Here is a 25,867-nt window from a genome sequence, read left to right as displayed (position 1 = left end):
TTCAGAAAATGTGTGACACTTAGAATATCGCGGGATTCCAAAAAGTCCCACATTTTAATATAGTGCAAAAGGTAAAGGCATCAAGTCCAACCATGGGTGCAGGTCCTAATAAATTGCACAGGTGGATGACTACAGGACTCGGTCACAGGGTGGATGGACAGGTGAGTGACTGCAGGACCTGGTCAGAGGGTGGATGCACAGATGAGTGACTGCAGGACCTGGTCAGAGGGCGGATGCACAGGTGAGTGACTGTAGGACCCGGTCAGAGGGTGGATGGAAGGTGAGTGACTGCAGGACCTGATCACAGGGTGGATGCACAGATGAGTGACTGCAGGACCCGGTCAGAGGGTGGATGGACAGGTGAGTGACTGCAGGACCCGGTCAGAGGGTGGATGGACAGGTGAGTGACTGCAGGACCCGGTCAGAGGATGGATGGGCAGGTGAGTGACTGCAGGAACCTGGTCACAGGGTGGATGTACAGATGAGTGACTGCAGGACCCGGTCAGAGGGTGGTTGGACAGGTGAGTGACTACAGGACCCGGTGAGAGGATGGATGGGCAGGTGAGTGACTGCAGGACCTGGTCACAGGGTGGATGCACAGGTGAGTGACTGCAGGACCTGGTCACAGGGTGGATGCACAGGTGGGTGACTGCAGGACCCAGTCACAGGGTGGATGCACAGGTGAGCTACTGCAGGACCTTGTCACTGGGTGGGTGCACAGGTGAGTGACTACAGTAGGTGGTCACAGGGCGATGCACAGGTGAGTGACTGCAGGACCTGGCCACTGGGTGGATGCATAGGTGAATGACTGCAGGACCTGGTTAGAGGGTGGATGCACAGGTGAGTGACTACAGTAGGTGTTCACAGGGCGGATGCACAGGTGAGTGACTGCAGGACCTGGTCACTGGGTGGATGCACAGGTGAATGACTGCAGGACCTAGTCACAGGGTGGATGCACAGGTGAGTGACTGCAGGACCTGGTCACAGGGTGGATGCACAGGTGAGTGACTGCAATACCTGGTCACAGGGTGGATGAAAAGGTGAGTGGCTGCATGACCTGGTCACAGGGTGGATGCACAGGTGAGTGGCTGCAGGACCAGGTCAGAGGGTGGATGCACAGGTGAGTGAGTGAGTGTCTGCAGGTCCTAGTCACATACCAGGCCCCGAGGCAGATCCCGGTGTGCAAGACCAAAGGCGCTGTGAAGTGTTGAATGGACACACCCAGGTGAATAGAGTACATCATGAGAGAACACAAAGTTACAGAAAAAAAGTTAAAGGTTAAATGTGGTTCAGCAAACTAAAAAAAATCTGTAGTTATGGCATCTATTGCACATTGTACACTTTAACAGACATCTCCTTATACTCCCCGCTCCATGCTCCCCTCTGCTAATGGAACGTTAAAAAATAAGGGTGTCTTCCAAAAACAAAACATGGCAGGGATTAGTATGCTGAATGTTGTGCATAGCAATTCCTCACAAATGACACTACTCATTTACATGAGAAAATAAATCTTCCGAGAGTGTGGAGTTCTCCGCACCCAAAAAAATCCACCACGAGTGATAGGAGAGGGGTGTCTCAAGGGGTGGTGAGCCTTGGAGTTTTAGGAATGCACACAAACATGTAAGTTTGTCCGCATTTACAAATTCTTTTTCAACCCCTTTCCATCCTGGAAATGGTAAGATTTTTACTCAAGCCAAAGGCTGACAGAAATGCCTTTCCAGGGTGCAAGAGGATAAGATCACACACAGATTTGGTGGGGGCAAAAGGGGCAGAGATGAGTGTGAAGAAAAAAATGTGTCTCCGTCTGACTCTAACCTTGGTCTGTTCATCTGTCCCCCTCACATTTTCGTTCCCTCGTCCATTAAGACTCTTGAATGTTTCATGTCAAACACACATTATTAGTAATGTGTGGTGTTGGGTGGAAGGATGCCTTTTCTGCCCTATAACGCTTGATTCCACCCCCAAACACACAAACCGTGATGGGAGGAACTTTTGCAATCAGTCTAACCACTGGCAATCACTTGGGTAGCATTCCAACCCATCGTTCTTTCACCCACCGTGCCACCTCTGATTTGCCCCAGCAATATGAAAATCTGAATTGGTCCTACTCCAATATGGACAGTCCAGCCTCAACTTTCAAGCCTGGACCTCTCTTAACAGGAACACAAGCAGCCCGAGCCCTGCTCAAGCCCCCCCCCCACCCCCGCACGCAGTACATGCACATTCCTAGCACTGGTCTGTCCAGGCAGCTGAATGTGCAGAGGTCTCTTCACACTGGCCTCCTGTTCCTCAACTTTCTCCACATGGAGTGCAACTGTCTCTTTAGCACAGGGAATGCTGAGGGGCTGTGGAGGCCAGCCTCGGTGCTCTGCACAGGCACAAGAAAAGACATCACAGGTGGTTCTTCAGCCTCTTGATACTTCTTCCAGCAGATCTGAGAGGCAGAAGATAGATGTATCTTCCGGCCACAATTACCATGACAGGCAGCTAGCCTGTGGGAGCTTCATTTTGCAGATGTGTGGGATTTTATCCCAAGATGTGAGTGAATGCTGCAAACTGCAGGTGACTTGACAGGCCAGAGAGCTTTAACTTGTGAATGTAATTTATTTTTAGGGTAAAGAAGGCAGGCACTATTGACCCTCCACTCCCATCTTAAGTTTCCATCAATGTTTGTTTTGTCAGTCATATATCCATATACATTTATGTGTGCTTATACATATCATGTAATGTCACAAATGCCACTGGGTCTGGCTATCGCTCTTGACGCTACTCAAAAAGGTTGTGGGGTGAGACTAATAATAGTAATACAAATGGTAATAATTGTTTAGAATGCAACAACAGCGATTAACGGAGTCACACCTTGAACTTCAGGCTAGCACCACAGATCAAAACCAAAGGGGATGATGGACGGAGTGTTGAACAATGCAAGCACTCACCCCCAGTCAATTGATCTGGGTTTAATCATCATCATTCTTTATCTCACTGCACCACCCCAGTTCAGACATGGCCATATGCAAATCTATCTGACCCTGTGCCTCATGGGAACAGTCCAGCCCGAACTGCCAAGCCATGTCTTCCCTGGACCGTAAACAAGCATCCTGACACCAGTTTCTGGCTAATCAGCCGTCATCAGCCAGGCTAGCTTGAATCCAGTGGCAAAGTGAGCAAGGGACCCACGTCTGGGCATACCCTGCCAACTGAGGGTGAACACCACAGATCTTCATGCTGCCTTACAATAAGAATCCCTTTGAGGCTGTGCTTTCTTGATACAAGCCTTTAAGCTGTGGAACTTATCACAGCTATGATTCTAAGCACACAGGAACTTAAAATGTTGAGATTAGAAGTGAAAACCTGGTTGATCCCAAATAATTACAACAATCATTAACCTTCGCTTAAAACCTGTAACAATAATCCCTCTTCCCTGTACAAGTATGGTCCAGAACAATAGAACAGTCTAGACAAATACACCAGGCCGCGAAGACAGTCACAGGCACCCCACTCAGACTGGTAAACTCCATCCAACAGTCCCACAATAACTTTGGCATGCTAATGGCATTTAATATATATGTCATGCCAACTATATACCTTTTCAATCAATATGAGATGTACCACTATCACTCAGCAGCTGAAGACTTGCCTCCTGACTGATGAGATGGAGAATTCTAACCATAGTCCCACCCCACACATCTCAAAGTAAATAATGTTCAGCCCGCCTACAACCTTAGACCACAATATGGAGCACAGTAACTCTAGTTATTTCAATGGTCATCCCTGTCTCTTCCTGAAATAATGTGTGTCATCCTATGATATTGTTCGACATGTCAGCCCAAGGGTGGTCTTCCCACAAACTGTTTGCTTACTTGCCTCCAATTTTTGCTGACATTGTTTTGTAGGCCTTGGGATTCTGTGCACTTTACCACTGCTAACACAGTGCTAAAGTGCTTGTGATCACTCCCCTAAACATGGTTGGATTGGCATATACCTAATTGGCATGTTCATTTACTTTTAAGTCCCTTGTAGAGTGGTATGCCATATACACGGCCTGTAAATGAAATGCTACCAGTTGGCTTGCAGCACATATTGTGCCACCCACTTATGTAGCACCTTAAAACATGTCTCAGGCTTGCCATTGCGGCCTGAATGAAGTTTCAAACTGCCGTGTCGACCTGGCATTCGAACCCCCTTGCCAAGCCTTAAACAATCCTTGTATTACGTATGCACCCTTACGGTAGGCCCTAGGTAACCAAACGGGCAGGGTGCTGTGTAATTTAAAGGTTGGGCATGTACTTACATGTTCTGGGAGTGAAAAAACCCTAAATTTGTTTTTCCACTACTGTGAGGCCTACCTCTCCCTTAGGATAACATTTGGGATTCCCAATTATATTTAATAAACTGTAATTTCAATCCTCTTTAATGGCAAAGCCAGATTTTTTATTACTGTTTTGAAAATACCACTTTTAGGAAGTTGGCATTTTCCTGGCCCTTTGTGCCTACAGACTGTGAATTACTCCCAAACAGTCACAAAATTAAGTGTGCCTCAATGGGCCATCTTCTGGCAGGATGGCGGGCGCATTTGAGCACAGCCCCACATGGACCGCAATAGCCTGTGCTGTGTCTGCACACAAAGGGCCTAACGACCCTGTATTGTCACTGTAGCCAGCTTGAAGTCAGGGCAGGGGAGTCAGGAAATTCCATGCACCTCAAGGAACCTTTCCAGAAGCTTCTCCCACCTCCCAGAAGAAGGGCACCAGGGTATAGAAATAGTACCTCCAGACCCACTCTTAAGTTCACTACTGGACCTGTGGAAGGACTCTCAGAGGCCTGCCTGCTGCAGCGACCTGCAGTGCAGTTTGCCAGCCTGCTGTGGTACCTGGAAGGAGTGCTGTGGTTCCTGGAGCCTGCCTTATTGTTGAGCCCTACATCTTCACAAGCACCCAGGACTATCAGAAGTGACTCCAAGGGCTAGTTCACTGGCCTCCTGTTTAGAGTTTCAGAGATACAGAATGCTCCCACAATCTTGAGCCTGCACCTGGATGCAGTCGGAGTGAGTCCTGAACCCACACGTGGTGCCCCCCTATTCCTGGACCCTTGGTTGTGGTGCTAAATGTGCCCAGACTGCCAATTTCCCAAACTGAGGACTTAAACACAATTTGGCCACAAAGTGCTTGGAGAACAAGGCGGAGACCAACCACAGAGTGGACGGTTTCAGTCACAGCCAGCATAGGAAATGGTATTCAGCACATAAGAGTCAATGATTATTAACACAATAAAGGTCTCTGCAGAACTAACCTGAGCTGCAATCATAGCCAATCTATAGAAACGTGACACTACCTCACCCAACCAATGTATCCCATAAGTGCTGTATTTAGGTCGGTGCATCCGGTGCCACTGCACAGTGCGCCAAGCTTGATGGGCGCCTTTTGACATGCTTATAGAAGATAACAGCATCCTGCCGAGATCTTTGTGTGTCCAACATTTTTAATGAGCTAATAACAAAGGCAAGCTATCTGGTGGTTAATGCACTGGATGGACAGATCTGTGATTTGTATAGTCACGTTACAATGTAGCATAGAGGGTTATTGTTCCCACTGTAATGCACGTCTAGCATGTAGACCACAGATCTGGACTTGTAGCTAGCTCGGTGGGCTACTGCTTTTGTCACAGAGATCATTTTGTTATTTGAAGTTCATAAGCTACGGTATTCGAATATAGTAAATTGAGCTTTGAACAGGTGTCAAAGCGCTCGATGCAAATTGCAAAGCATAGGTTTAGAAACGATTTGTTTTTTCCTCCATTTTTCGTAATTCTTCTGGAGCTATAAAGGGTTCCTTTGAGTAGTGGTACAATGTTAATAGTATGACACCCCAAGCATTGTTATACTTTAAATCCTGGTTTATAGGGCAGATTTACTAACACTTTGGGGCATATTATCAAGGGGGTGTATCTCGGCTTTTTTGGATTTAAAAGCCAAGAAAGCGGAGATAAAATTATCTCCCTATTACCTAGCTGTCGCTAACACCAGTTAGCGACAGCTAATAGGAGATAGTGACCATCTTGGGCCCCGCTTTGCATGTCAGTGATATTTATCACTAATGACATGCAAAGTGGGCGTGCCAAGATGTTAGCGACTAGAAACAGTTGCTAACATCGCTATCTCCTAATACCAACTTTAAGCGCGACTATCTCCAAAAGTTAACACCTGCCCTGAGCAGTTCTTAGCCATGTTATCCAATGGGAGGTGGATAACATGGCTAAGAGCACTAGCTCGATAATGCATGAATATCGCTGACTTTTTCAGCGATTTTCATGCATTTCGGCCGATTTTTATCGCTTAGGAGATATACCTTGATAATAGCAAGGTTCCTAAGCGATAAAAATCGCCGCAGCTCGCGATAAAAATATCGACGCTAAACCAACATAGCGATAATTATCGCTAGTTATTGGTAATATGCCCCTTTGTTCTTGGTTTGCATCACCAAAGTGATGCGAATCTGGTGAAAAGTGTTGTTTTGAGGTTAAGTTTACGGTGCAAATCCTGAATTGTATTGGATATTAGCTCTAAAGTAACACAGAGTAGCACTATGCGCTACTGTGCGCCAAGGAGATGTACCATAGCTGTACATGGACTTTCTCATGCACACAACCATGGATTTTGGCAGGAATCCCTATCTACTGACTTTGTAAAAAGGTATTTGCATCCTAAAATTACTCCTCTTTGATGGAGTCTTAAAGTTGGAGAAAAGATGTATTTTCTCCAAACCTTTCCAACTCTGTATGTTTGTTGTACAGTGCAGCACACTTACAAAGTGGTACAGTGTTAAACTTTGTCAAAGCGTACAATTTTGTGCTGCAAGATTATCCATCCAGTATAAAACCTATGCCCGACATCATGCATTTATCCTTGCACTATTGTGCAGAGGTGTGTTCACTGGCGTAAGACGGCCTAAGGTACGTCAGCACTAGAGGTGAGAGCAGCAGCATCATATCTAGTAGACATGGTGCTGTTGCGCTCTGTCATTTTCACGCAACGCAGCAACTTTGGTTACTGCGCCCAGTTAAATCTCAGAAATCTGCCCCTTTGCTTCTCCACTCCACGCACTCCGAACATATAATGCCTCCCAGTATCAATGACATGTCACTCATACTCCTTGTTTATTGCCTTAGGTAACATTTTCTACACTTTGATTTACACACTTGTATGACTCAGTGTCTCTGTATAATATGGTTGTGATGTAAAGCGGTCCGACACTCTACACTGGGATGAGTAGTGCTATAAAATAAATATATGTTAGAGAGGGGTTAAGGAGAGATGAGGGGCACCATTGGAGGGCGGCAGAGAGGGAATGTGAAGATGGTGGTGATGGGGTGGTAGGCGCCAACAAAGATTGCAGCACTGGCCGCCACCAATGCTAAACCCGGTCCTGAGCCCCATAACACGATAATTGCACACGCCATGGAAACACCACTCACATAGGGTCACAGGGGCAGATTTACACGCCCCTTGCGTCATTTTTGGGCTGCAGTTGTATCACTTTTTCTGATGCAGCAGCAGCGTAAAAATGAGGCCATTTACAACGTGATGCATCAAGGGAGATGTGTCACGTTGTAAAACCCTGCGTCTCATTATACCTGCGTCAGGTGTAATGTATGCAGGGTGGGGGTTCCAATGCAAAAAAAGCCTCGTAGAAGTGACGCAGTGAAATCTACAAGATTTCACTGCGCCACTTCTAGGACGCCACTGCGTCAAATTCTTAAGCCTGCTTGAAGCAGGCGTAAGGAGTGACGCAGTACAACGAGGATAGGCCTCCCCCTGCATTGCTGGAGTTGTGTCGTGCTTGCGACACGACACCAGCAATGCGTGACTCGTGCGTCAACAGATGCGTCCGAATTTTGGACGCATCTGTATATCCTTGCGCCATGGTGCGCCGTATTGTAAATACGGCGTATCCATAGTGACGCAGGGAAGGTGACGCATCTTCACGGATGCGGCACTTTCTTGTAAATCTTCCCCACAGACTTTGCCCTTCCAACCACGCACCCTATACAGAAAGTATGCTATCTGGTGGATATGCGCTTCGAGCACCACACCCGTAGTAAGCGCTAGACAAGTTCTACAAAACAGCTGCTGTGCCCAGTTGATCCACCTTGTAACCTGATAACGCGCAGCATGGATGATGTCCATACCTGACAGGCTGGTCACGGCCAGTGCCAATGCGTGCCACAGCCCCCGGGCCCTGCGCGGGGGGCAGCCGCCGCCCTCCATCTTGAGTAAACAGGCTCTTCTCTGGGGACTGAACACCAGCAACACTACCTGAGGCGGGCAGAGCTCACAGCGGAAACGAAGCGACAAGAGTTGGCGACGCTTTTAAGACACTAATACAAAACCTCAGACCTCAGGAGGTCTGAGATGTCACGTCAGACCAGAGAGGGCGACCGCACGGGCCTGGTGCAGCCTATTGGCTGTGGGGGCGAGCGGTATGGGCCCACCTGCATGCTTATGCGTTTATGAATGTACATTCATGTTCTTCAGTGAAAAGAGCAGAGTTTAAGGAGAGAGCTTCGTGCATGTTGTGTTACGGAAGTGACACCTTCCGTGCCTCTATGCGCGTGTGTGACGGAGCTAACGAGGGCAGAGTGGCGCGAGGGCCACTAACACTAAAGAACCTCTACCTATGCATTTTCAAATGTGTCGTGCTTCAACTTAGTAGGCTAACCCTTCTGGTCTGACTGTGCTACACACCATTCCGAAAAAGGCATATGAATTCAACATTCCTTTATTTTTTCGTATGTAAAAAATATTATATCATTTAGAGATTTGAAAGTGAAAATTCATAACCACAGTTCCCATACCACACAAACAGATTCCACACAGACCACTTCATGCTCAGACATACTCAGACATCCATACATTATACAAGCATCCACAAAACTGGACAAATCAAATCATCCATAACTGTCCCCCAATAAAACAAGAATAAGGCGTGAATGTCAGTCAAAGTGAGAAAATATTATAATCGTCTAAGCATGCAGAATATGTTTACAATTGCAATGTGGTAAGAAACCCTCTCAATCAATCGATTGCCATAGAAATGTTCAAAAGGCTTCAAATTAATTCTCAAAAAGAGGGGTGAGGGTCAGACCTTGCGACTTTGGAACCGCGTTCAAGTCTCGGCGTCGGCTCGACATCCTGTGATCCTGGGCAAATCACTTAAAACCCCCATGTCTAATTTGAAGAAGAGAAAAACACGCATGTTCCCTTGTGTAATGCAACTGGTGCTGATCTAAAGCGATGTGATGCCTTTTGGTCATGTTTCCTAAATAAAACTGCCAAAAAAAAGACAAGAACTGCAGCTCCGAGAGAGAAGTCATAATTAGCCCTGAATATTTCGAATTCCTTAACAAATAAATAAAGAACTAGAAGGGTTCAGGGGGACATACACTGGAAACGAGAGGCAAGAGAACTGTTAACGAAATACTATGATGAGAACAGCACTTCTCGCTCTGCATCGCCTGAAACCGGAAAAAGAGAAATTTTACTGTAGAGTGAAAATAAGGGGGCGTTAGGAACAAGAAAGAAGAGATGTTGGACTGGCCTTTCGGCAGCCGGGCAGTGCCAGAGGGGTCAGAAAGGGTCAGTACATGGGCGGATTCTTTGGTCCCCTCACGGTCTTCGAGACCAAAACCAAAAAACACAACCACACATTGACCCGTTCAAGGCGGCTCACCTGGCAGTGACAGACCCTCGGAAAAACCAGTCTAACGCTTCAAAGAAGCATTGGTAAGAGCACCACGACTCAGAGGATTGAATAGAATGTAAAGAGCTGTGCAAGACTGTTAGAAAGCGCCTTATGGTTCTGAGAAGGACAAAGTCTGCTTCAGCGAGGAGCCTTTAGGCTGGAGACTAATAACACTTAGGGCCTCATTTATGAGGCTGTGCGTCACTTTTACGCCGCCGGTGCGTTACTTTTTGTGACACACCAGTGGCGTAAAAAATGCGCCTTGTTCCGCCATATTTACAAAGTGACGCATCTAGGTAGATGCGTCACTTTGTAAACCCCTGTGCAACATTATACCTGCGTCATAATGTATGCAAGGGGGACGTTCTGACGCAAGGAAGGGTCGTAGAAGTGACGCAGTGAAATCTATGAGATTTCACTGCGCCACTTCAAGGACGCAAATGCGTCAAAATCTTGCACCTGCCTCACAGCAGGCGTAAGACTGACGCAGGCCCTTTCACATGGGGCCTGCCCCATGTGAAGAGACACATGCTGGAGTTGCGTCACTTTTGTGACACACTCCAGCAATGTGTCACTTTTGCGCCATACAGATACGTCAGAAATACTGACGTATCTGTAACTCCTTGCGACATGATGCGTCATACTGTAAATATGACGCATCATTGGTATCGCAAGGAGGGCGCAATGAAAAGTGACGCATCGCTCTTTTCACGCAGCGTTGCGTCACTTTGCATAAATGAGGCCCATAAAATGTTACGGCAGGATAGAGCACAGAAGTTCAATAGCATATTAAAGTGGTAACTTAGGGTCTAAGTTAGAGTTCAATCCTCCATCAACTGCGAAATACTCCAAACATGGCGGATGGAGCAACGGAAGGTCAGCAGTCTGTCTGCTGTATTTAGAATATACTTTTTATCGACAGAAACATTGTATGGTTCATCTGTCGCACCTTTGTTGGAGGAAATAGAGCCTCAATAGCCTAAACCGGCCACAACAACCACAAAACACACTCAAACAAGAAGTCCCACCTACTACTGGGTCTGGGCCTCTATCTGGGAGTGAAGGACGAACCCCAAACACGATCTATTCCTACATATAAATACATTTTCATAAATTACTGTTCTTTAATGTACTCACACCCATTATAACTCTAAATTAAACTTATGGTAGTCCCTCACAACAACACTACCTCTTTCTTTAACACATATGGGAAAGAGGCTGAAATACTTCTCCCACAATGCAACGCATGGTAAATAGGAACTTCAGAATGAAAGTAAATGTTTAGTATATTCACCATACTGGAATATGCAATCTCATATTCTAAGAAAGAGCATTATCATTAGATGTAGGAGGTCGCCCACCTCAAAGATCAATGACACTAACTTATTACGATGAACCCCAAAGTTGAAAAATCATCCTGAGCTCAACCCCTGGTAGCTATGGCACAGAGTAGACAGGCTTAATTTGGGGCACTCTGTAAAGAGTTTTTGCTGTGCCAAAACTGGAATAAAATCAAAACGCTAACAAGAAAGATCCAAACCCAAATTAGAAAAACAAAGGCACATTCTATAAACAAAATGACACTGAAACAACTAAAATCCAAGTAGGGGAACCAGAGATATGATTTTTTAAAGTTTTAAGTAGCAATAGTGCCAAAAAGCACTAAGTACCAATGATAGTGTATAGAATGAAATGAAATGAAATGAAAAATTCCATTTATATAGCGCAGACTACCCGGAGGCCTCGTAGCCCTAGTGACTGATTACTGTGTGCGGCTGCAGGGAGAACTAGTACGCTTTTGAGAACAGATAGGTTTTTAGGTCTCTCCTAAATGACATCAGGTTGTCAATTTGTCTAAGGTGTAGAGGCAGGGAATTCCATGCCTTCGCCGCTGAGCAAGTAAATGAGCGGCCACCCCAGCGTGCTTTCTTGATTTTTGCCGTAGTTGCCAGATGCAGAGAAGCCGAACGAAGAGTTCTAGGCGGCACATAAGGCAGTACTAGGGGTTGCAGCACTGCCGGGCCAGTTTGATGAAAAGATTTGTGCAAAATGCACATGGCCTTAAACAGAGTTCTGGCAGCCACTGGGAGCCAATGAAGCTCTTTTAGGGCGGTTCTCGCTGACTGCCATAGAAGCGGGAGACCGGCTGATTTCTGGCCATCCACAATGTAGGGCGGGTCGGACACACCAAGCAGGTTGATCCATGTGAAGGATTTTAGGTCAAGAATAGTTTATTTCGGGACTAATTCCATAAAACCATTTAGATAAAATATAAAGCCACACGCTAGACATTGATAATACACAACTCAAAGATCAATCTTAAAATTGATTATGTGCAAACAATTAAGTTGCAAAATTAGCATGGTCACTATAAAATCGGAAAAAAACATGTTGGAAAGGGGCACTCATAATGGGGCTGATTCACAGAACTAATTTAAGACAAAATCCTAAACTTACTACTTTTCGTATTCACAGAAGTTAGGATTTTGTCTTAAAACAGACTTAAGACAGACTTAAGACAGAATCCTAACTTAAGTCTGTCTTAAGACTGTCTTAAGTCTGTCTTAAGTCTGTCTTAAGACAAAATCCTAACTTCTGTGAATACCAAAAGTAGTAAGTTTAGGATTTTGTCTTAAGTTAGTTCTGTGAATCGGGCCCAATGTTTTAAGCCGGATCACTCATGGTCACCGGACACAACCGCCAGAGAATAAATATGACCCACGTCTCTAGACAACTTGCAGAAATAATTTTAACACAGACACTACCGATCATGAGATGTTGAATTTTAGTAGTGCTAGGGCAGATCCTGCTGCCGAATCAGTGTGACCTTAAGTTTGCAAGGTAGGAACACAACAAGAGCAAGCACATCTCATCCTCCTTGGATATGTCACAAGCAGGGCAATATTTTGAAGCAGCTAGACCCCGCCCGTAGCTCAGATTGTTCAGAGGAAATACTCAGGGGCTCATTTATGAGGCTGTGCGTCACTTGTACGCCGCTGGTGCGTCACTTTTTGTGACGCACCAGTGGAGTAAAAATTGCGCCTTGTTGTGCCATATTTACAAAGTGACGCATCTAGGTAGATGCTTCACTTTGTAAACCCCTGCGCCACATTATACTTGCGCCAGGTATAATGTATGCAAGGCGGGCGCTTTGACACAAGAAAGGGTCATGGAAGTGACGCAGTGAAATCTATAAGATTTCACTGCGCCATTTCTTGGCCACTGAAGCGTCAAAATCTTACGCCTGCTTAATGGCAGGCATAAGACTGACGCAGGCACTAACAACATGGGACTTGCCCATGTGAAAGTACACATTGCTGGAGTTGCGTCACTTTTGTGGCACACTCCAGCAATGCGTCACTTTTGCGTCTACAGATACGTCAGAAATACTGACGTATCTGTAACTCCTTGCGACATGATGTGTCATATTATAAATATGATTCCTCAGTCATGACACAAGGAGTGCGCACTGAGAAGTGACGCATTGCTGCTTTCACGCAGCGATGCATCATTTCTCATAAATGAGGCCCTCAGTATCTTAGTTTGAGATAAAGGGATCTTGAATGTTGAAGGTTTTACCTTATAACTTAGTGTTTTTTCCTCATTCCCTTTCTCTCTCTTAGAAGTCCCCCCATGCAGGCTACAATTAGTCTTTGTGAGCTAGAGAAAGTGACTGAGGCAGCAGCAGCCCTTGGCTTTCATATTTGCTTGCAGTGGCTCCAGCTCACTGGGAAAATTCCTGATGGAATAAAAAACACAGTCGACCCTGCAACCGGCATGCAAGTGAAAATAGCTTTTGGGGGATAGTCATTGGAGGAACATGCTAGCTTTCATTTCGCATATGTTCCACTTTAAAATATCAGACACCTTATGTTGTTGGCGACAAGGTGTACTTACATGTAAATTATTAATATTTTAAAGCAGGGGCTCCTGGCTGTCAAAAATGGTTCGACAGCAGGTTTGTAGGTTGCTGCAGTCAGGCTACACATGGAAGGCTTGAAGCTATGTTTTACAGGCCAACCCTGCCAATGCATAGGTGCTGCTGTTCACAGGGCGCATTTAAATTCCAGGCCTTAGTTGAATTTCCAACACCATGTACTGGGGTATTTTAGGCAATTTAAACATGACCTTCAGAGATAAACCTATTCAACCATGTTTATAGGAGGTGCATAGGCACTTCTCTTTAGCTGGGGTAAAGTGCACAGAGTTGAAAATTCAGCATAAATAGGGACCATAAAATGGAAAAATCTGAGGTGAACATCAGAACCTTGGATTTGCCAAACATATGGCAAATGCTTACATATATTTAAAACACAATATATATATCTTTAAATAAACAACAACACATTTTTAAAAATCTACATTATTAAAAACACAAAGACATGCATTGACGAAGCCTTTTGGCAATTCTTTTTTTCATAAAGCGTTTTATTGTTTCAAGTACAACAAACCAGACATACATATGTCAGTATATTAAACTTGTTAAACAAGTTGGGTAGTTATCAATGCAGAATCCGAAGAATGGAAGGATCAACTTTACTTGTGTGTCTACAAAAATACAAGCCGCCTCCCCAGGAATCACCCCCCAGCTTCCCTACCCTGACTCTATCTGTGGCCAGCTCTCTTCCTGATCCTTGGCCCCTCCCATGGGCCCCATACTTTTTCAAATGTACCTGGCCTTATAGATCAGTTACTCAGCCCTCATGCACCAGTCCCTATTGTGTTCTCACTCTCGGATGGTTGGAACTGATGTGCCCCACCAGTATCTAACAATGTTGCTTTGTTCCACCATGAGTGTCACATTACAAAAAGTCTGTATTTATTCATCTAGTGTCTGCTCTCCCCACATCCCAACCATGACCATCTGTGGTTTAATGTCCACCTGGACATCTATGGCAGCAGAAATCCTTCAGCCGATGTAGCACCAGTAGGCTTGCACCCACCAGCAGCCCCACATTGCATGCAATAGGAAACCCATCTATCTGCAGCCCTTCAGGCAAATATCATTGTTGCTCTTACCCATTTAGAATAGTCTAGTTCTCGTGTAGAATGTCCAATGAAAAATCTTCAGGTGGGCTTAGCGGAGAACCGCTCAGATGGCCACCTCTTGCATGCCGCCTCCAAATGTCCTTTTCTAATTGGCCCAGAGCTGGTTCCCACTTGTGTCTTAGCGTATCTAGCACAGGGATGCTGATACTAAGGAGCGTGTTATAGATTAAGAAGATGGCATTCCTGTGCAATGGGACCCCATGCACCTTGTACTCCAGGGGGGATCTCCGCTTCTATGTCATGCAGCTGAGTCACGTAACTCTGCAATTTTAGCCGTTGGTACTTGAGATACTGGCTTCCCGCAAGGTTGTATTCGTCCTGCAGCTCCAAAAACGGAATCATCGCACCATCCCTTCAGGATTTTCCCACTATGAAGATGGCCAGTAGATCCCACTTCCGGTCAGCATCCATGCCCCACAGTCCTGTAAGGGCCTCCGCCTCAAGCAGAGTGATCTCCAATGTCAGCCTGTCCCTCCATCCAAGGAGGTGTGCGGCCTTTTCCAATGCCTGAGTCCCTGTGGACATGGGGCCCGAAGTTTTTGCGCACCCCTTCCTCCATACAGCCTGCAGATGTAGCCCTCGGGGTCCAATACCCCCTTTCTGTCAGCAATTTTATTTTCCGCTGCTCCAAAATAGCCCAATCAGTGCCTACTAGCAGATAGGAGTGGAGAGGTGTGGTGCAGCGGCCAGGGCAGCTGACTTCGGAGCACAGGGGTCACAATTCGATACCCGATCCGGCGGCCGATCAATATTAAATAACTTAAAAAATAAAACTACTATTCAAACTCCAAAAAAATACAGTAAAGAAAATGTTGGAAAGCGTAGGGTTTAAAATTACTATTCCCACTCTAGAGAGTGCAACAGTAGGGAAAGTGTTGGATAGCAGTGGGGTGGGCGCACACTGCCTCACACTCCAGCACTCAGTTTGCCCCGATGCATCATAATATTCCAGTGACTGCAACAGTAGGGAAAGTTTTGGATAGCAGAGGGGTACAAATTACTATTCCCACTCCAGTGAGTGCAACAGTGGGGAAAGTATTGGATAGCGTAGGGGTAAAAATGACTATTCACACTCCAGGGAGTGCAAAAGTATGGAAAGAGTTGGATAGCGTGGGGTAAAATGTACTATTCCCACTCCAAAGAGTGCAACAGTAAGGAAAGTGTTGGATAGCGTAGGGGTAAAATGTACTATTCCCACTCCAAAGAGTGCAACAGTAGGGAAAGTGTTGGATAGTGTAGGGGTAAAAATTACTATTCCCACTCCAGTGAGTGCAACAGTAGAGAAAGTTTAGGATAGCGGAGGGGTACAAATTACTATTCCCACTCCAGTGAGTTTAACAGAAGGGAAAGTGTTGGATAGCATAGGGGTAAAAATTACTATACCAACTCCAGAGAGTGGAACAGTAAAGAATGTGTTGAATAGCATAGAGGTAAAAATGACTATTCCAACTCCAGAGAGTGCAACAGTAGGGAAAGTTTTGGTAATGTAGGGGTAAACCTTACTATTCCCACTCCGGAGAGTGCAACAGTAGGGAAAGCGTTGGATAGTGTAGGGGTAAAAATTACTATTCCCACTCTAGAGAGTGCAACAGTAGGGAAAGTGTTGGATAGCAGTGGGGTGGGCGCACACTGCCTCACACTCCAGCACTCAGTTTGCCCCGATGCATCATAATATTCAAGTGACTGCAACAGTAGGGAACGTTTTGGATAGCAGAGGGGTACAAATTGCTATTCCCACTCCAGTGAGTGCAACAGTGGGGAAAGTATTGGATAGCGGAGATGTACAAATTACTATTCGCACTCCAGAGAGTGCAAGAGTATGGAAAGAGTTGGATGGTGTGTGGTAAAATGTACTATTCCCACTCCAAAGCGTGCAACAGTAGGGAAAGTGTTGGATAGTGTAGGGGTAAAAATTACTATTCCCACTCCAGTGAGTGCAACAGTAGAGAAAGTTTAGGATAGCAGAGGGGTACAAATTACTATTCCCAATCCAGTGAGTTTAACAGAAGGGAAAGTGTTGGATAGCGTAGGGGTAAAAATTACTATTCCCACTACAGTGAGTGCAACAGTAGGGAAAGTGTTGGATAGTGTAGGGGTAAAAACTACTATTTACACTCCAGTGAGTGCAACAGTAGAGAAAGTTTAGGATAGCGTAGGGGTACAAATTACTATTCCCACTCCAGTCAGTGTAACAGAAGGGAAAGTGTTGGATAGCGTAGGGGTAAAAATTACTATTCCCACTTCAGTGAGTGCAACAGTAGGGAAAGTGTTGGATAGCAGAGGGTTACAATTTACATACTTATCAATTAAATAATTATTAAAAATAAATAACCAATTAATAATTAATTATTTATGAAATAATTAGAAATACTAATAAATAACTATTAATAATGACTTTTTTATAATTAAATTACTTCCCACCCTATTCCTCTATAATGACCCTCTCCTAAAAAGTAACAAGCTTAATGCAAATATGTATTAAATAATTATTATGAATTATTAATCAATTAATATTAATTAATAATACATTAATTATAAATACTAACATATAAATATGAATAATTACTTAATTAAAATTAAATTACTTCTCACCCTACTCCCTTATAAACCCACACCCCGCTCCTAAAAAAGAATATAATAATACAGTTATGTATTAATTAATTATTATTAATTAATTACTAATTAATAATAGATTAATTATAAATACGAATACATAATTATTAATACTTACTTTATTATAATTAAATTACCACCCACCCTATTCCCCTGTAAACCCACAACCCGCTCCTAAAAAACGTACACAATTTATATAATTATCTATTAAGTAGGTAATATTAATTAATAACCAATTAATCATTAATTAATTATAAATACTAATAAATAAACAATAATAATTACTTTATTATAATTAAATTACTTCCCACCCTATTCCCCTATAAACTCACAACCCGCTACAGAACTTAACAAGGATCTTGTTAAAATTATCGCCGTTTTAGCGGCAGGAAACTGCTGCTAAAACGGCGATAATGGGCTTGCCAATATGCGTTATAGAATTCCAATAGAAGCCCAGGTTAGATGTGTAGGCCATCTAACCTGGGCTTCTATTGGAATTCTATGACGCATATTAGCAAGCCCATTATCGCCATGTTAGCTGCAGTTTCCTGCCGCTAAAACGGCGATAATTTTAACGAGGTTCTTGCTAATATGCCCCTAAATTACGCAAAAATTAATTTACATAAAAATATTTACTGCTAAGATTTTAACACACACATTAAAAAAAACGACACTTATACCAAAATATTCCCTCACATACTTTTAACACACATACTAAAATACAGAACACTAATATAAACAATGATATTATTAACAAAGCTATTTTTACAAACGATATTACTGTCTTCGATATTTAAAAAAACGATATTTCTTACCTTACTGTCGATATTCTGTACCACAATATTCTTGCAGTCGATATTCTAGTCCTACGATATTTAAAACTCGATATTATGGTAGGTCGAAATAAAAAACTCGATATTCTGTCTGTTCACCGTAGGGGCCTCATCATCCATTTGTATGTGGCGCTGACGGGCGACAGACATACAGACAAGGAAGTGGTTCTCAACAGTTGAAACACGCATTTGGGGGATCTTTCCGGTTCGGTTGGAGGATTGCTCCAGGTGTGGAGTCACTTCCTGCATATGACATGGGAGTGTCACTGATTGAGGGGCTATTGGGTAGTGGTGGTGGGAGGTCTTCAAAGGATTACAGTCACCTGGATTTGAGCTTACTGTCTGTCACTGGCTTCTTGGCCTCCTACTGACCCCAGAATAACTCTGGGGCGAGATGTTGGAATGGCTGGTGGACGGGGCGCAGCAGGAGGGGGCCCTAGTCCAGGGCACTCTGGAGCTAGCACAGTGACCCCTGGAGTGGCGGTGTGCATGTAGGGCCCGATTCACAGAACTAACTTGAGACAAAATCCTAAACTTACTATTTTTGGTATTCACAGAAGGCATTTAGTAGTAGTAAAGTTAGGATTTTGTCTTAAGTCTATCTGTTCTAAGTCTGTCCTAAGTCTGTCTTAAGTGTCTTAAGTCTGTCTTAAGTCTGTCTAAAGTCTGTCTTAAGTCTGTCGTAAGACCGTCTTAAGTCTGTCTTAAGCCAAACTTAAGACAAAATCCTAACTTTACTACTAGTAAATGCCTTCTGTGAATACCAAAAGTAGTAAGTTTAGGATTTTGCCTTAAGTTAGTTCTGTGAATCGGGCCCCATAGTTCTCTGGGTGGGACGCAGCAAGAGTGTGAGAGTTTCTACAAGGGGCTATAATAAGAGGCATATGTCTGGCCTGGGCTTAGCTGGTATGTGTTTAATTTTCTTTTTGCTATAATGACACGGATTGATGAAACGATCCTTCACCCCTGTGACGGGCAATTGGGGGTCTGCAATTGTGTACTGCATCTATGGGGTAATGCTGCATTGTTACACTCTTGCCATGTTCATGTTGCGTGTGTCTTCTTTTAAAAACTTGAAATAAAACATCTTTTACCTTCATATAATACATTTTCACTAGGAGCGCACAGAACACAACAAAAAGCGAAAATACCAGTGAAAAGAAAAATATGTTTTTTTACACTGATGGTTGGAAGCTGTCCAACTTTACATCCTCATCGAAAACAATATGGCATAGGGGCCACACAATTAGTAATAGCTTCAAGAGTTTATATAGTCCAATGTTGAATTAACATTATTTCGTACAATACAGATTCAGGCCCAGTAGGCCTATTCCTAAATTTGTGACTTGCTCCAAATTCTTCAGTTCAGTTCTTTGAATTATACATTATATGCATTCCTTCAATCTACCGTAAAGAGATAGAAGTGTAAGAAAATGTGACCCGGTTTACTTGCCCTTTTAGCACACTTAAGTTCCCTTACACTATGGGGATCATTACTGCCCGCCACCTATCGGGAAACGGGACCGCCCGCCATAAGGGTGGGGGTCCCGTGGGGGCAATTAGGATGTGCCCGTCACAGTGGTGGGCGCATCCTGCATTCCTGTCATTGTGGCGGGCGGTGCACTCAGCACCGCCTGCCACAACAACATTGACAGGTCAGAAAAGCGGCGGACGGTCTTTCCGTCCGTTGTGGTCCCCCCCCATAGTAATGGTCGGATCACGCGCGGATCGCCATTGCCATGCGGGTGGTGGTGATACGCCTGTGATCCTAATGGGCCCCTATGTCTTCTCTTGATCATATTCCGCTCCTATTTCTCACAAGCACTTTTTTGCTCTCTCCCTTTCTCAAACACCAAGGATGACTGTGTTGTTTATGCTCCCTATCACCATTACAAATGGTTGAGTGATCATTAGTTTAAAATTATGCTCCTGAAAACAAAGTTGTGTTCCACAATTATGAAATATCGACTTAAAAGTTTTGCTTATGAGGTCTGAAGAGGACATCCTGTGTAGGACTGTTGACATAAATCAATGTACTGATAATTTCGAGGTGAAACATGGATATTCCGTTATATAGATAGTGCAACATGAAGGTTTGTGCCAATTTGCTGTACAGTAGTAGCACATAGGTGCCAACCTCTTTGAAAAGAACAGGTGCTGGGAAATTCCAAGGTCCTGCTCCATCTATTCAAAATGCTGAGGGCCGCCACTGAGTATTTGTGAAGTTGTGCTGCAAACTGAAACCTTTAATCTTGTTTTAACATTTTGTTTACTGGGTAAAGAAGTGCTTAACCCCTCTCGTAGAGTTTAGCTCTTGCACACGAGCTGCAGTGAGGGATGTTTTTTCAGAGCTGCTTTTGGTTAGTTCTGCCCTGAATGTGGTGTTCTCAGAACCGTGAAGCCACTGTGCATAAAAACATGAAGTAAACAGGAAGTACTGGTAAGACAAATGGTTTGTGACCCTATTTTCTTTGCCACTCTAAAGTTATTCAGATTTTTCATGACGTTGTTTCAGTGACCACATTGTGAATGACTTTTGCAGAGACTAAATTCAAGCTTCTTTCCACGCACATGGTGGAGCCAGGTATTGATCGAAGGACAGTGACACAAATATTACTGTTTGCGTGAGAATAGTCTATTAACTGTTTGTATGAGAGTTGACTATCAATTGTCACAGCCGATTAGTAGAGGAGCAAAGAAGAGTCACTACCTTCAAGAAATCTATTGCATCGTAATTTTGACGTACGGCTCCGTCAAGTATCATGGAGCTGGAAAGCAAAGTTAACATTTTTATTTTTATTTTCAAAAACAAAACCCTAAAGTGGACGACCAGGCGGAAAAGCGGCGGAAGGTCTTTCCGTCCGCCGCGGACCCCCCAGCCATTGTAATATGGCAGGGGGTCTTTGCGGCGAGGAAGCCCGCCATCCTAATGGGGCCCTAAATTAGAAGGGCGGACATACAGGTCAACCTTTGACAGCTCTTTCTAGGCTGGGCTGCTGGAAGAGTGTAACCAAGGCAGAGACAGAGTAGTCTTACGCCAAAGGTCCGCTCACTTTTAAATCTGGCGGGCGGGCCTCTATGTTGGTGGGATGGGTAGTCCGTCACGACGGTGTACCCTTTAAACCAACATATAAATTGTGCCATTTGGAATGGAGGCTCAGCTCAGTCAGCGTCATGACCTCATTAAACATGAAAGGAGGAGTTGTGCTGTATTACCAATAAAATCACTAAAAAATGCTCCCTCTCGCAGTGGAGAATAGCATGGAAGCAGTAAAGAAGGGAGCTGTAAGGACTGTCCTGACTACCTCAGCCCTCGTTCTGAGTGAGCCTGTCTTTTGGGGAGTTTTATCATCCACAGTAAATACTGAAACCACCAGGTTGGTATTTATTGGGTATAGAATCACCTTCCCATTGTGAATGCAGGATTACCAGGGGCAGCTCTTCCGTTATGGCGGAGGAGCATTGCCGCACTAAGTGGCAGCAGATGTAAACATGAAAAATGAAATCATAATAAACCAATTTTATTATCATTTTATTTTTCTTCTTACCTCCTGCAGGCTGCAAGCGACCAGTGTCTTAAGGCGGGGCGGGGCCATGCAATGCATGACAACAGTAGGAGGAGGGGTGATGGGCACTACTTAGGCAAGCCAAACTGTCATGCGCATTTAGCTTTTCTCCAACTGGCTGTGTTGTACAGAAGGGTGGAGAAAAGTCCCAGGCTCCCAGGCACTGTTAAGCAGCAGGCCGCTCAGACCAGTCCCAGTATTCCCAACATGAATGCAGCGCTGGGATTGGTTTCTGGGAGCCTGTACAATGTGTGCCAGTTGAGGATCGGGAGAGGACCAAGACGAAGCGGACACAGCATCAAGTACGTAAAGTTTTATATTTTTATTTATGTTTTTCTTTGTGCTTATTTTTGTACCCGCCCGCCCTACTGCTTTAGATCTTGAGCAGCCGCCACTGAGCATTACATGGAAAAACTGCAGGTGTGGGATTCATTATTTTTGTGCCCAAATTGGGATTATGAGGGGTACCAGAATGACTCTATTAATGGTGATCATCATTACACTGAGTCCTACTTTTCTGTGGTTAAGTCATACTCTGAAATGAAATGAAATGAAAAATTGCACTTATATAGCGCGTAACTACCCGGAGGCCTCGCAGCGCTTTTGACTGATTACTGTGGCGAGCTCACGGGAGAGGACCAAGACGAAGCGGACACAGCATCAAGTACGTAAAGTTTTATATTTTTATTTATGTTTTTCTTTGTGCTTATTTTTGTACCCGCCCGCCCTACTGCTTTAGATCTTGAGCAGCCGCCACTGAGCATTACATGGAAAAACTGCAGGTGTGGGATTCATTATTTTTGTGCCCAAATTGGGATTATGAGGGGTACCAGAATGACTCTATTAATGGTGATCATCATTACACTGAGTCCTACTTTTCTGTGGTTAAGTCATACTCTGAAATGAAATGAAATGAAAAATTGCACTTATATAGCGCGTAACTACCCGGAGGCCTCGCAGCGCTTTTGACTGATTACTGTGGCGAGCTCAGGGTGAATCAACACGCTTTTGCGAACAGGTGGGTTTTCAGAGCCTTTCTGAAGGACATCCGGTTATTGTTCTCTCTAAGGGATAGAGGGAGAGAATTCCAAAGCTTGGCAGCATTGTGGGAAAAGGAGCGACCTCCCCATCGGGCTTTGTTAATTTTAGTTGTGGTTGCTAGATGCAGTGAGCTAGAGCGAAGGGCTCTAGATGGAGCATAAGGCACAACTAAGGGGAACAGAATGGCAGGGCCTGTACGGTGGAAGGATTTGTGCAGAATGCACATGGCCTTAAACTGTGCTCTGGCAGCTACTGGGAGCCAGTGAAGTTCTTTTAAAGCTTTCTTGGCTGACTGCCAGCGGGGAATGTTGTACAATAGCCGAGCAGCACAGTTTTGCGTGACTTGAAGCCTGTTGATCACTGCTGCCGATGCTCCTATGTATAGGGCATTTCCATAATCCAGGCGGGAGAGTATCAGGGCCTGAACCATGACCCTCCTCGCCTGGAATAGAAGCAAAGGGAGCACTTTACGAAGCATTTTGATTAGCCCAACACACGTAGAGGCTGTTTTAGTGGCTTGGACCGAAAAGTCAAGCGCTTTATCAAGCCAGATTCCCAGGCTCTTTATCTGGGGTTTGGGAGGGGGAGGAGGGCCGAGAGTTGTGGGCCAGATGGATGCTAGGGCGGTCAGAGAAGGGTTGCCCAACATCATAATCTCCGTCTTCTCCCCGTTAAGTTTAAGATGGGAAGACTGCATCCACTTAGCAACAGCCTCTAGACAGGGACCTAGGGTGTTGGACGACCCCTCAATGTGGTCCAGAGAGACCACCAGTTGGGTATCGTCGGCGTAGGTGACAATACGCACACCAAAGGGATGGACTATCTTTTCTAGAGGTCGCATATAAGCATTAAAAAGGGTGGGGCTTAGGGAGGAGCCCTGGGGAACCCCACAACTAAGTGGATACTTGAGGGAGACTGCCTCGCCTTCAAACACCTGGAAGAATCGCTCATCCAGGAAGGAGGTCAGCCATTCCAGGGCCGCGCCCGACACGCCCAAGCCATTCAGTCGATGTAATGGTGTGGCATGGTTAACCGTGTCGAACGCGGCACTGAGATCGAGTAATATGATGGCCGCTTTTCCTCCCCGGTCCAGCACAGCTCTAGCTTCTTCCGTCACTGCTAAGAGAGCAATTTCAGTTCCGTGCTGAGGACGGAACCCCGTCTGAGAGGTACGTAGCAGATTATTGGACTCTAAATAATCTACTAAGATGTTATTGACGTACCTCTCAAGCAGTTTGCTCATCCAGGGAAGCAAGGAAATTGGGCGATAGTTGGCCAAGTCGTTCTGGTCCAATGTGGGCTTTTTCAGTAAAGCTCTAACCATCGCACACTTCCAAGGAGCTGGGACGGAGTTGGAAGTAATGGAAGCATTAAGGACATCCAAGATGACCGGGCGAATGGCATCGGTGACCTTAATGAGAGTCTGCGGGGGTGCTGGGTCATTAGGAGATCCCGAGGTGATTTTGGGAATCAATCTATCTAATGTGATAGAATCAAGGAGTGGAAATTTGTCCAGCAGACAGGGGACGGGAAAGTCAGCATCTGTTGTGGTAGTAAGTTCCGTGTCATCATTACCCGTGCTGAAAGAGGAATAAATGACCTGAATCTTCTGTGAGAAGAAAGTAGCTAAATTATTACAACGGGTTTGTGCGCCGTCGGATGATAGGCGCTCATGGGAGGGGGAAATTAAAGATTTGACTATTTTAAAAATTTCTTTAGGGGCGTTCGCAGCCAGAATAATTTTAGATTCGTAGAACTGGGCTTGTGCAGATTTCATTTAATTTTTGTAGAGCTTTATTGCGGCTCTGTACTCTGTTTTCTTCAATTGTGAACGGTCTTGTCTCCAAGCTCTCTCAAGTTTGCGGCAGGATTGTTTCATCATTCTAAGGGCGGGGGAATACCAAGGATCGACTTTGGATCTTGATATTGAATTCAGGGAATCCCTCGGGAGAACTTGATCAAGGGTACCGGAGATCCAATTGTCAAAATTGACAGTGGCAGTATTAGGATTGGTCGCCTTCTGGGGTGGGTGTTTGGTGAGAGCCAATTCCCATTCAGGGAGCGGGAGCGAGGCCCATTTTCTTCCCCAATGTTTATTGTGACAAAACACCTGTGCTAGCCCTATCAATGTAATCAAAATTTACACCATTTTCTCTGTCCCTAAATACCTGACGTCACATATGGAGGTCCTATTAATAATTCCCAAACAGTACCGGAAAAGTTGAAGACACTGACTGCGCAGAACGGAGAGAGGGAGGGTACCCAGGACTGTGATGAAGAACAGTAGGACTTAGTGTAATGAGGATAAGCAATCAGTGCATTACCCTTTCATCCTGCAGCTTTATAATATAAGGGTGTAACAAGCTGTGTCAAGTCTTCAGCCGGCCCCTGTGGGTGTCTGCCACGAGTCATGCAACACCAGGAAGCTTTGTGGGAGCACTGATTAATACAAGCAGCTAATCTATGGGGTTATGTGACAAGATATCGAGATAAGTGCATATAGCGTATTATACATTTACTATTTTTAACTCCACATCTACATACCTTGAAGATATATATATTGTTACGGTACATATAATGAAGTTATGTATAGTAAACAAATGCTTCTTATACAAGCTTACCTTCACAATATTCTGGTTCTCGATATTTTTGCCACAATATTTTAGCCCTACAATATTCTGTTATCGTGGAATACCTTTAGATGAACCATCCAAACTATGGCCACAGAAGGCTGTCTTGTAAGACCGATTTATAAAGGTTACATGACCATTCTCCCACCCCTGCAGGATAACATTATTTCCAGAAAATATAAAACGACCGAAATACCAGAATATCTGAAGCAAATACACTTCCTGTAGAAAAAGAATGCACATCTACAGATAGAAAAAGAAAAGTCCCAGTCCATCAGAGCCAATGCTAATTTTTTCACAGAAACAACCCCTCCCCTTTGCTTCTGTGAAACAAGTTGGACAAGGCATTCTGCAGGGCATTTTATTTTCCCAGGCTCCTTGGGTGAAGATGACCTGCC

General features: G+C 44.6%; 1 protein-coding gene across 2 annotated transcripts in view; it reads right to left on the bottom strand.

Moving 5' to 3' along the window:
* TIGIT (T cell immunoreceptor with Ig and ITIM domains) overlaps positions 1-25,867 on the bottom strand; it is a 322,385-nt gene that overhangs the window by 131,677 nt on the left and 164,841 nt on the right. Inside the window, exon 1 of one of the 2 annotated variants that reach the window (XM_086933537.1) lies at positions 8,185-8,314. The exons of the other annotated variant lie outside the window; for it this stretch is intronic. Within the exon in view, the coding sequence (XP_086789663.1) occupies positions 8,185-8,263 (79 nt within the window). The 5' untranslated portion in view covers positions 8,264-8,314. Of the gene's footprint in view, positions 1-8,184; positions 8,315-25,867 lie in introns of those variants that run through there. 2 annotated transcript variants of the gene reach the window in all.

This window comes from Lissotriton vulgaris, chromosome 8 (assembly GCF_964263255.1).
Source record: "Lissotriton vulgaris chromosome 8, aLisVul1.2, whole genome shotgun sequence".
In the NCBI taxonomy this organism is placed as follows: domain Eukaryota; kingdom Metazoa; phylum Chordata; class Amphibia; order Caudata; family Salamandridae; genus Lissotriton; species Lissotriton vulgaris.
This window is presented reverse-complemented; position numbering and strand designations above follow the sequence as displayed.